Raw genomic sequence first — 12,144 nt, forward strand, 5'->3', positions numbered from 1 at the left:
TCTGCTACTGGTACACTGAAATTGAAGTCAAGCCTGAAGATCTGGTGCAGTAGAGATGCCATCAGCTACAGGCACAAGACTGAAAGCTCAGTTTGGGATAAGGTGAGTTTTTGCCACATCAACTCTATAATCTTTTAAAGAGCTCTATAATTAAGTGGAAATAGGTTCAAAACAATAGATTGCCAAAAGAATATATTCAGAGGTATTCTTGGTAGTCAAAATTGCCTAGAAAAAACAGTCACTAAGGTGGCGAACAGAACTACAAGTAATTTTTAAAGAAGTAACTGGCAGGAATCGGAAAAGGAGCTTTTAACCCATGGCTTCCCACTGTGTTGGTTAAAAGTGATTACTTCTGGAGGGGAATGTGGGGCAGGGCCTTAATTCTCCATTTACACCTCCTTGACTGTTTTAATTGTCATTTCCATATCCATAAATATACTTTTTGACAAAAAATTGGCAATCATTTTTAAAGTGGTTTTTAAAATTATAGGCCTAAGAAAAATGAAGTAGATTTCTATGTTTTCATGGGGAATAATGGCCAAGATAAATTATTTAAGTTACGGAATAATGGTACATACAACATAATTCTTTGCATGTGTGTGCATACATGTGCGCATGTATATGTACAAAGAAAAAGGCCTGGAAGGGCAGATATGAACCATGGTGACCTAAGGGAGTCAGAAAGGGAGTAATGGGGGAACTTTCACTTTTTACATTATATTCCGCAGCTTTTGCTACTTCTTAAAGTAGTACTTTCACATGTGTTTTAATTTAAGATAAAGGTCTTCCCTATATTTTGCTTTACCCAGAACTCAATTAAATCTCCATACAATCCAAACAGGGCTGAATATTTTAAAGAAACAGGCAACACGAAAATAGAAACTTTCAGTTTTATACCTGATAAAAATAATGCGTACATAATAATAAGCTCTCCTTACGGTGTTTATGTCTTTCAATAGCAGTGCTAAAACTTTGAAAAGTTAGGCATGGCTCCTAAAAGAACACGGAATGAAAATATGATAAACGTTTAACTCATTAATGAAAGAACCACCCAGGTGATAAGACAGCATTTGAAAAGCTAAGTATTTATGGGGAATGAAGAACTGGGAATAAATTTGCCAGGTTAGATGCAAAACTGGTTAGCATTCTTTAGGGCAACAAAACCACAGCTTTTAGGGTTATCTTTTCTACCAGACAGCTCATTTGCATCTCCTCTGAACAAAAATTGACAAGTTACATGTAACCTCAGAGTCTGGCCCCCAATCAAGAGTAGAATTAAACAGTCCTCGGGTGGGTCTGTTAGACAGCTCGGTATGATCTTGAAAGAACATGCAATTCCTCCTTTTGCCTTTTTTCTAAGTGTTGGATGCTGTTTCTTAACATAAGATACAAATTTACATACTGGCAGCCACAGTTTTAAAGTTTCCAAATGGAGTTTGCTCATAATATTAATCTGCTTTTCACCATCCTTTGTGTCTGTTTTCAATCAGAAAGAAAAAAGACCAACAAGCAATTCTAGCATTGCAATAATGTTGCATTATAAAAATGAAATATATTTTAACATCATTTGGATACTTACCTTGATGAGTATTAAAACATTTTATGAGCAATTTAAATTTTTTATCAGGACCCAAAAAGTCTATATATCTGCTTTGAGTTGATGCCTGCCCAGCAACAACAACAAAAACATCAAATTGGTACAAACTGCAGTTTCAGATATTTGTAAGGATTTGGGGCAGACTCTGAGCAAGTTACTGAATTTCTTAGTTGCAGCTTCCTCCCCTGTGAAATAAGACCTTCTTCACTGCCCTGCTACACGCATGACTGTATGCTGATCCACAGTGCTATACCATGGTTATGTACATATTCACAGCCCATAATTTCTGCTTTTTTACTTCCTTACAGGGTTTTTAAATTGTCTTTTACTACATGGATCATTGTTTTTACCTATGAACTGTTTTTTAACCTAACAGTTTTTCCAAAAACTGTATTTATTATCTTCCTTTCCTTTTCAGAAAGAGTAAAATGGGGTCTTTCGAAGTCTCCTAACATTATATATGAAATGCAACAAGTCTCTCAGTCTCCCTTCAACCCCCGACCAAGTGCCATTTGGCCATTTGTGATTGGAATCCCCTTCCCCTAATTTACTGTCACATTTTTCGAGAAATATAGGAAATGTTAAAATCTGAATTTATGTAGAAGCAGTTAAAATTACACATTTAGCTCACATAGCAACAGCACAGTCTGCTTTTTACTAGGCACTTGAAAAGTTAGAACACATGTATGTCAACAATCAGTTTTTTTAAAAATAACAGTCTATTAGCCCAAACACCCTAAATAAATTCAACACCACAGCTGCAGGCAGAGACATACCTACTAATTTCCTTAACACAGCTTCTAGCCAAAGACTATCACATGAAACAAATTAGGATCATGCTGCATATTTGGACAAAACCAGAAGTGGCATCTTTGATCTGCTTTGAGCATGTGCTATTATGTTTCTGAAGCACATCCATGCTTGGTCTTTAATTTGCCTAAAGGTGCTTTTCTGTGTTATAACACTATTAAGTATAGTTTGCATGCAGGAAGAGCATGAAACCCAAAAAGCTTGAAAAAAAATGGTGCAGAAACTGAACATACTTTAAAACCATCTAACTGTATATTTCAAATAGATGAATTCTATCTCAATAAGGCTTTTTTAATGCATTAAAAAAAGTAAACATTCATGTTATAACAGTTTGTGTGAAAATTGCTCACTTTCCAATGGTTACACTTGTTTTCATTGTTGCAACAATTTGTTTTCCTGTGAAAAGTGAGTATTATGGAATAAAATGGAATTTTTCCAATTAAAAGTAATACAAATATTTTTGATTTAATGGCTTTTCAGTTAGAAAAAGCATTTTCAGGGACAAATGGAAGTTGTTAAGCAAGAGATAGGTTTAATTATTTGAAATCTCTTAAATTTAAATTTAAATTATCTGAAACCTCTTAAATTTTTAAGGGAACTAGACTCAGCAGAGATGGGCTGTTGAGGCCAGAATATATACTGAACTGATTTGCCCTGAGTGGTGAGGATAATTACATTATGCCCACTGAGAAAGACTTATGACCTACAAAATGGCAGAGGGCCAAGCTTATGTTTAGGATAGAGAAGTTAGTAAAAGACAGAAACCCAGCATAGATTCAGAAAAGAATAATCTGATGATGACTAAAAGCTGACTTGGAAATTTAAGCTTGCTTTCACCAGCTGTACCATAGTTTGCTATCGTAAAGTCAGACCAGGGTTTTGTTCAGTTCCAGACTTCCGAAAAAGACAAATAGCTTCATGCTTCTCAATTAGTGTTAAGAATAACTTTGTAATCTCAGAAGTAACATAAATCCATTTATTCTATTTTACTGTACTTTGAGAAAGACAATTCTTATAACAAACTATAATTCTCTTCTACTTTGTTTTTATAGAGGGAAAAAATGGAACAATTCAATTTAGGTACTTTTCTAGTAGGAAAATGAAAAGAACTGAACAAATTCTGAAGTATGGGAACAATAATGAACATAAGAATATCTTTAAGGTAAATATCAAAGGTATTATTTAGGCAACCAGATACTTAGAACCCAAATGTATAATGCCTCATTTTGAAGACCATAAATGAGGTAAATGTATTATTCCCTTGTTATTTCCAGTAACAAGAAAAAAAATAAGTCCATCCATTCCCAATAAGGAAGTGCTGATTCTGAACGTCACTGATATTTTTCCTTTAAAAGGATGAAGAAACTTTGAATAATAAAATCCAGACAACCAAATGAAATTTTTTAAACAATTTTTCTTTTTCATATTATATCTGATCCGAGGCGAGAGTAAAGTAAAGAGAATAGAAGCCAAGAAAAAAATACAGTTATATAAGTAGCATTTAAGTATTTGATTCTCTTGAACGGGGAATAGCTTTAAACTCTCCCAAGGTCTAGAGACTTTGCTTTAAAAAAAAAAAAAGTTTTCTTAAAAGGGATTTTTCTGTCTTCATGCAACTTTATAAGTTCTTTTAAAGACATTTCCAACAAACGAAAAGATAAATCTTATTGGAAAATGTGACTAATTCCAGAATATAGACTTTATTTCTGGCCATCTAACTTAATTTCCTCTTCATAGTCATTCACCTGCAGCCCAAATTCTCCATGTGTCTTGCCAGATATTATTTATGAACTACAAAAAAGGCAATTAGTTTGTCTGCTTCATGAGATCTCTTTTACTTAAAAATTAAGAAAATTATTAAGGCTGATGATGGTTATTGCATCTCAAATGGCCACCGAAGCTTGGCTGCGCCTTCCTCTGGAGACAACAGGCAAACACACTTTCCTTTCTCCCCAGGAGGGTAATTTCCATTCCAGAACAGCTTTCCTGCAGCAGCAATCAACTAGTTTGGTAGATCTCAAGATGAGGGTCTGTATCTTTGAAAGCCAAACCACAACAATAAAAATATTCCACTATAGATGGGACGTGCTGGCTTTGGCTTGTTTTCCCTTCAAGCTTGTCCCAGTTCTAGAGAGTCTCATCAGAACGCAATCGCTTGTTGGCAGCACATAACAAAATGGAACTTTCAAAGCTTTACATTTACCATGTGTTTCTGTCAAATCCTTACCTCTCTATCCACCCCACCCCACCAGCAAAATCATTAATTTGAACAGTGCTGCTTATATAGTAAGTATTCAGTAAAAGTTGATGACAATAATTATGGTCATTATCCAGAGACAGAAAGGTATGTACAATATTTAAAATTAATGTCTTATCAATGATTTCTAGAGAAAACTAAGTATAAGTTGAGTTCTTTCAAACTGCTCTCCTGCAGGATATATCTTTATTTTTAAGCCCAAAATGTCTGTGTATCCTGATCACATAAAAACAGCTTTACTCTCAAAGCAAGTGGAATGGGGAAAAAATGAGCAGGGGATGAATGATTCTAGATTAAAAGAAATCAGAGATACAACACAATGGAATGAAACCTGATTGGTTATAGACTCCGAAATAAAAATCTACACATTTTGGAAATAATTTGGTAAATCTAATTTGGACTGGATATGGAGGGCTTTGTGAAAACTTAATTCATATTAGGTATTATAATAATATTGTGTTATAACAAGGATGCTTTTTATTCGTGGAAGGAACAGGCTGAAACACTTAGGGGTGAAGTATTGTGATGTTTATCTTATTATAAAGTGGTTCAGCAAAATGTATTAATTTTAGACATAGAGGAGAAACAAATGTGGCACAATGTTAACAACTAATGAATCCAAGTGAAGAGCTTATAGGTGTTGACTATATTATACTTACAACTGTTCTATAGATGAAAATTTTTTAATTATAAGTTGGGAATTAAAAAATTTAAATGTTCCACTGAAGAAAATACCATACATTTCTTTAAATATTTTACTATAATTATATGCAATTATACATTAATATTACTTATTTACATTCAACAGTTTCTCGACCTGAAATTAACAACTTTAAAGACATGAACTCTCAGTACCAATGCATGAATCTTTTTATCTTAAATATAAATCAAAGTAGCTATTCTAAATTAGAGCCCCTAGATGCAGATGTAAAGATCATGAATTAACATTTCAACTGAGTTAAAAATTTCAATAATTTTTTTCAGTATTTCTTCTTTGTTTTTCTTCTTTGTCTAAAATAGTCTGTTTTAAGCTCAAAATAGCATCTTGAAATCCAGGATTTAAGTCTAGTACTTTCTTGAAATCTTTCAAAGCATCATCGAAATATCCTGTACCAGAACCCAAAAAATAAAAGAGAAAAAAAGCTTAGTATTTGTGAATGTTATTCATAGCAAAATCTGGATATAAACTTTTATGTTTATGAGCTTTTGACCACTTGTAGTATACCAAGTTTTTACTCTTAATATAGGGGTGTGTAAATTAATTTTGTGTGTTCTTATGGAATAATTACACCTAAAATTAACTGTGAAGGGCTGGGGGTAGAGTGCAAGGCCCTGGGTTTGATCCCCCTTCAGCAGGAAAAAAAAAAAAATGAAGTTGGCTATGTTTTATTTATAAGATTTAATAGGTTAAGGTTAAGTAGCGTAAGTCCTAAAATTTTAACAAAACTATACAATTGCAGTAAAATTGAGAAATAGGAAATTAGTTTTATTTTTAACTTTAAATGAGAAACAGTATCCACAGTCCCTTTAATAAAGGGATCTGAAACTTCTTCACTTTCTATTGTCTCAAGGGTCTTCAGAGATCTTAACTCAGAAAAGTGTCACAAGTGACCATCTCCATCACCCTCATTATGCAGTTGGGAATGCAGAGGCACAAAGTAATGGGGTGCCCCCAACTCCTGCACCCAGGTCCAATTCCCACCCCAGTGCTCTGCTGTGATCTACAATGGCCATCAAAAGCCTAAAATAAACTCAGGTACTCTTCTTCCTTCCATGCTCCAAACCTAAAGTTCCTGTTACCTTTAAAACTTGATGACTGCTACATTTGTTTCACATTTAATAGCTCTGAAATAACAATACAATCAATGAAGGAAAGCAAAAATAAAGAGATAAATTTAAAAATCTCTTACCCAGCCTATACAGTATCAACCCTCTGTTGTAATATGGAACTTCAAAACTGGGTTGAACTTCTATGGCAGATGTGTAGTCATCCATGGCTTCAAAAAAATCAACCCTCAAGTACTTGATTTGCCCTCTGTTGTTATACGCAGTAGCCAAATCCTCAGGGATGCATTTGCTTTAAACAAAAAGTTCACATTAAAAACACAGTGTTACCAAATTCCTCTCATTTCCATTTTCATACTCTTTTGGGCATTGTCAAACTTCATAACCTATGACATTCATTGTCTATCTACACTGAAAAATCATGCAAGTAAATAAGGAACTGAAATGAATTTTTGTCTAATCCCGTTAGTTTTGTAGGGCTACAGAACTAAGATGTCAAACTGAAAAGCACATGAATTTTATAGGGTGCTCAACACTTCTATTCACTGCCAACATGTTTTGCTGAATATAACATTAAAATGACTTCATTTTCTAAGCACACACCAGCAGGGCAAAGAAGACAGATCAAATCATGTTGAGCAAGAAGAGAAAGGCAGCCCAAAGTTCAAGTTTGCTACGGATGGATCACAAAGTGAACCACCAAATTTACTTTCAAAATTTGAAGTGACCTGAAAATAATGAGACTTGAAATCATTTTCCACCAAAGAAATAAATACAAGTTAACCCTAGATGAAAATTCAATACATTGATTCCAGAGAGTGATCTCCAGGATGGAGGTGCCCTCTCTTCAGCCTTAGCTGAAGAACACCAGGCTGGCTCCTGAAGGGAGGGTAGATTCCGGTTAAGTTGGGAGTTCTGTGTGCAGAATCAGTTCCGCCGGTGATAGGCTCCAGAGACTGCCCAAGAGCTTGAAGTGAACAGACTTTCCTATGGGGACTGGACATCCTGCAGTTCCAAGAAGCCACCGGTTCGACAGGTCTCAGTCCCCTCCCCATTACTTGAAACTCTCTCTGTACTGGACAACTATCTGCACAGAGAATATTAGGGATTCTTCTCCGAGTCAGAGATGATTCTGTTTCCTTTCTTTTTTTCAAAAGTGACTCTCAAATTCAAACCAAACAGAAGCTGCAGATTAAACTTATCTGTCATTTCTTCATTACACCCCATAGTGCAAAGTGTAGTCCTTAGAAAATATCTGTGACATTGGTCAGCTAGTAAACATATCAACTCTTTATCTTACATAACACTGTAACCACTGCTGTCAGCTGAGGTACTCAGTCTAAGTTTGCTAAAAATGGAGAGGAACTGCCACGATTTTAGAAAATCTCTGTTTTGTAAGCCCTTACAGATTGATACAAGATTACTTCTAGATGCCACTAACATCACTGTTAAAAGTTGGAGAACCAGAGGGTACCAGGCCCTACATATGTCTGTCAGAACACTAGTCAAACTGCTATCCAGTAGTTTGAAGAAAAAAAAGAAGTGTCAGGACTTCAGTAAAGTTTCAGTTATAAATTTGAAGGTTCAGAGTTTTGTTATAAATTCTTATATTCAAAGGATCACACAGAATGTTCAATTTAGTTAGATCTCACTACAACAAATTCTAAAAGCCTACTTTTTCATGCAGAAGTTTTGCTTCCAATTTTAAAGAAATGGGATAACAGTTGACACTAAAATTTTTTTTTTAACGTTAGGATTTTTGTGAAGATAGTAAAATTTCTTGTCATGAAATTTAGCCAAGTTACCTAACCCAAATGTGGATTTTTAGCATTTGCTAGCTTTGGCAAAGACAAAGTACTTGAAAATTAGATTACAGCTATGATTGCACCTTTGGATATTAAAAAGAAAATGTGATAAACCATTCAGAGTAAAAGGCATTTAAAGATTGCAAATGGGGGCTGTGGTTGTGGCTCAGCGTTAGAGAGCTCACCTACCATGTGCAAGGTCCTGGGTTTGATCCTCAGCACCACATAAAAATAAAATAAATATATTTTTTTTAAAAAGATTGCAAACAGTGTTTCAAAACAACTCAGAGCCCCAATATTTTAAAAACAAGTTTAAACTCTGAAGGACATAGTTAGAGGGGAGAGTTAACAGAATTTAATTTCAATTCATGACTTCCTAGAGGAATTTTAGAGCTGTTAGGAAAGTGGAGGCTTATTTTACAGATGAGAAACTGAGGCTGAGAAAAGTGCAGTCCTGCAGCAAAGCCAAGATGAGAATACACACATGATAAAGTCCCTTCAAATAAGCCACAGCAATTTTTTTTTTTTCCTGTGTTGGTAAAAGACCAAAATTACATTTGCTATGGACAATTGGGTTCTGGGCTGAGACATGCAATGGAGGAAGTCTAGATGGCATCCACATAATCTACTGCTGAATATATTTTCAAACCTACTAGACAGGTCTATTCTCAGAGATCAAAACAAGGATAGAAAACTAAGTTTCCTATGTTTACCTTTTTTTTTTTTCAAGTGGGGCAGTGTAAGGCAGAGATGGTGGCATCATCTCACTGTCCATTCAGAAACTTTATTAACTATCATTCTAATGTATTCTTGAGAGAACAATTTTATCTTGCTAGTTTAATTCTATATGAGTTTAACACGGTAAGAATCAAGTCTTCGGTTTTTTTATTAAACTTCAAGACTACGGGCATCTGAACAAGAAAAATCAAATCCTCCAGGGAAGAGGAGGAGGATGGTGCAGATCTCTCTCAATTGTCAAGGAAATCCAACCAGCCCCTTTCTGTTCTTTCCTCACCTTGGTCCACTCTACACCATCAACAAGTACGACAAAGGCAAAACTTGAAGCAACAACAAATGCTACATATCTAGGCATAAACCCCAAAGATGCTCTGGACAAGTGGATGTGGGCAGGTAAGGCCGCTAAAATCACAAAAAAAGAAAACAACCAGACTTTACATACTTCCTAGCAGAACCACACACATCTGCTTATAAAATGTTCTTGCCATAATGTTCAATTAAACCTCAAGATTTTACCACCAATTCACAGATGACCACATTAAATGACATCAGAGGGATGCATTCAACAGATCCAAAATATGGAAACTCTCAGGACACAAGATTCAGTTTTCTCAACAAATAAACTGCTGGGGGCGGGGGGGAGGAGAAAAAAAAAAAAAAAACACGGAGGAGGGCATTAAAGATTTGGAGTCCAGATATGCAACCTAACTAGAATCGATGGCTAATAACACACCAGGCAGTAACAGTAAAGTACTTTAATGGCCAATCAGGAAAGTCTCAATACTGACCGGTTATTTGGTATCAAGAATATCATGGTTACTTTTTAGAAATCCTTAATGTGAGGAAATGCCTTCCTAAACACCCAGGAACCGCGTGTCTGTGTTCACTGACAACGTTTAAGCGAGGCTGCGGCTGCGGCTGCGGCAAGGTGTTCCGACGAGCCACCTCCCCCCCCCACCCCCCCCCGGGTCTCGGATCTCCGCTAACTGCAGACGACAGTCCGCTACGCTCCCCACCTCGGGTTCGGGGAGAGACCGGGCGGCCGGACCAGGGGTGGGGGGCGGAGGAGGAGGCAGAGGCTGCGCTCGCGCGCGCTCCCGAAGCTTCTCGAGGCGGGCTCCTGCCTCGGGTTCTCCCGGCCAAGTCCTAAGCCTCGGCTCCGTCTTTCCGAAACACAAGCGGCCCCGGAACTCTGGTGAAGTAACGTGGGGACTAGACGATGCCACCCACACACCCTTAAGCCCGAGAAGCTGTCGCCCCACCTCTCGCGATAGTTACCTCCCCGGATGTGCGCCTTCGGGGGCTGCACAAGCGCCCTGGCGAATATAAGCGGAGTACAGCGCCTCGGCCTCCGCGTACTCGCCCTTGTCAAAATGAGCCTGGGCGAGTGCGAGGGTAGCATGGCTTCCTTGCCCTTGCTGTCCTTCCATAGCGGTCGAAGGCCTGGCTCTCGGAGGGGAATAGGGATTTACTTCTGAGGGATTAGAGGCGGCGCCACAGAGCTCCTATTGCACCCCGGAATTTAGTTTATCAACAGAACCTCGGCGTTACGGGGAGGAAGTTTGAGTCTTGTGAGGACCCTTCTTCTCGCGAGATAATTGGTCCGCTAACGAAACGCGCGGGAATTCAAGGGAAGCTTGAACAGGTCTTAATGAAGTATTTGCCTTGTTATCGTTGGTTCCACTTGTCTCCCTTCCTGGAAAAGTCGACAAGTCGTCCCAAAGGATTTCTAAATCCACGTCTGACGTCGCGAGGCACGTGCCCTCAGTCACTGTGCACTACAGTCCATTGTGCTAGAAGCGGAAACGGGAAGCCTGCGGTGGTTCTACGAGTGGCTCTTTGTTTTGCAGCTTGCTTCCGGTGCAGCGCACCGCTTCGCAGAACGCGGGGTTTGGGGTGTTAAGTAGACAGTGGTTACCCCGAGACATTTGGGTTGGAATCCTCTAGGCTTCGTGTCCCACGGCTCCCAGCCCGAATTCAAACCACACCCAAGGTTAGATCCAACAACGGAGGGCGAACTTTTCCACCTTAACCTCAGGACTTGTGTAGGGAAGGCTTAATTAGATCTCATACTGTGTCGAGAGTTTGCAGTCTCCGATATTTTGTTGTTTGTTTTAATGGCTTTTAACATATGCAAAAAGATAATATCATTTAAATGTATGCTATTGGGAGAATGAGTTAACCATTTGAGGAAAAATACTTTTAAGCATTTAAGTTACCAGTTCACAATAGTCTTATTCCAGGTGAGTTAGAAACTTAAAATATTTTTTAAAGTCTCCAAAAATAAAAAGTAGGATGAAAGATAATTATCTCAAATATAAACTGGTCTTTATACATTAAAAAAAAAAAAAAAGGAATGCTAGGTTTTATTGTGTCCACCAAAGTTTGTGTGTTGGAAGTTGAATCTCCAATGCAACAGTGTCTGGAGGTAGATCTAATAGCAGTTATCAAAAGGGTTCCACCCTCATGAATAGATTAATGCCAGTTATTTAAAGGGCTTGAAATTGAAGCAATTTCTCTTGTTCTCTTGCCATGCTATGCCTTCTACAATATTATGATGAAGCAAGAAGGCCTTAACCAGTTAAAAATCTTATGACATTGGACCAGGCTCCAGAGCTGTAAACCAAATAAACTCCTTTTCTTTACAAAATTACCTGGAGTGTGGTATCATTACCCCAACACAAAACTGATGAAGACAAGAAAGAAAAAACTACAAAGAATCTGGTACAATTAACTATAAAAATTAGGCAGAGAGGAAAGAAATTTTCATCTTACAAAATAATTATCATCTTTAACATATACAGAACTTAATGCTCAAAAATCACTTCTTGGGCATCTACTATGTGGGAGATTAAAAACTGGGAATAATGAACAAGATGAAGTCCCCTGCCCCTACTGAGCTTACAGCCTAGCAAAAAAGACACAATTTTAAAATCAGTGATTTAGTGACTTGGAAGAAAAATAGTATAGGGGATAGGGAAGAGATGATTTCTGTTTTATAAAAGTTGGGTGAAGACTTCATAGGAAAGGTGACTGAGTACAGACCTAAAGCAAGTGAAGGAGCAAGCCAAACTGAAATGGGTGAGGAAACCAAATAAAAAAGCCATGAAGTAGAAGATTTGCTCAAGGAGTAGCAAGAATATTCATGTGTC

The 12,144-nt window shown here is 37.3% G+C and overlaps 1 protein-coding gene across 1 annotated transcript; it reads right to left on the reverse strand.

The window, feature by feature from the left end:
• Positions 1-3,016: 3,016 nt before the first annotated feature.
• On the reverse strand, positions 3,017-10,538 carry Ttc32 (tetratricopeptide repeat domain 32). The gene is made up of 3 exons (XM_076833336.2): positions 10,271-10,538; positions 6,575-6,741; positions 3,017-5,771 (listed from the first exon to the last, which is right to left on the reverse strand). Exons 1-3 carry the CDS (start codon positions 10,420-10,422, stop codon positions 5,632-5,634), a joined length of 459 nt encoding a protein of 152 aa, XP_076689451.1. The 5' UTR covers positions 10,423-10,538; the 3' UTR covers positions 3,017-5,631.
• Between the last annotated feature and the right edge of the window lie 1,606 nt (positions 10,539-12,144).

This window comes from Callospermophilus lateralis, chromosome 14 (genome assembly GCF_048772815.1).
Source record: "Callospermophilus lateralis isolate mCalLat2 chromosome 14, mCalLat2.hap1, whole genome shotgun sequence".
Classification (NCBI taxonomy): Eukaryota; Metazoa; Chordata; class Mammalia; order Rodentia; family Sciuridae; genus Callospermophilus; species Callospermophilus lateralis.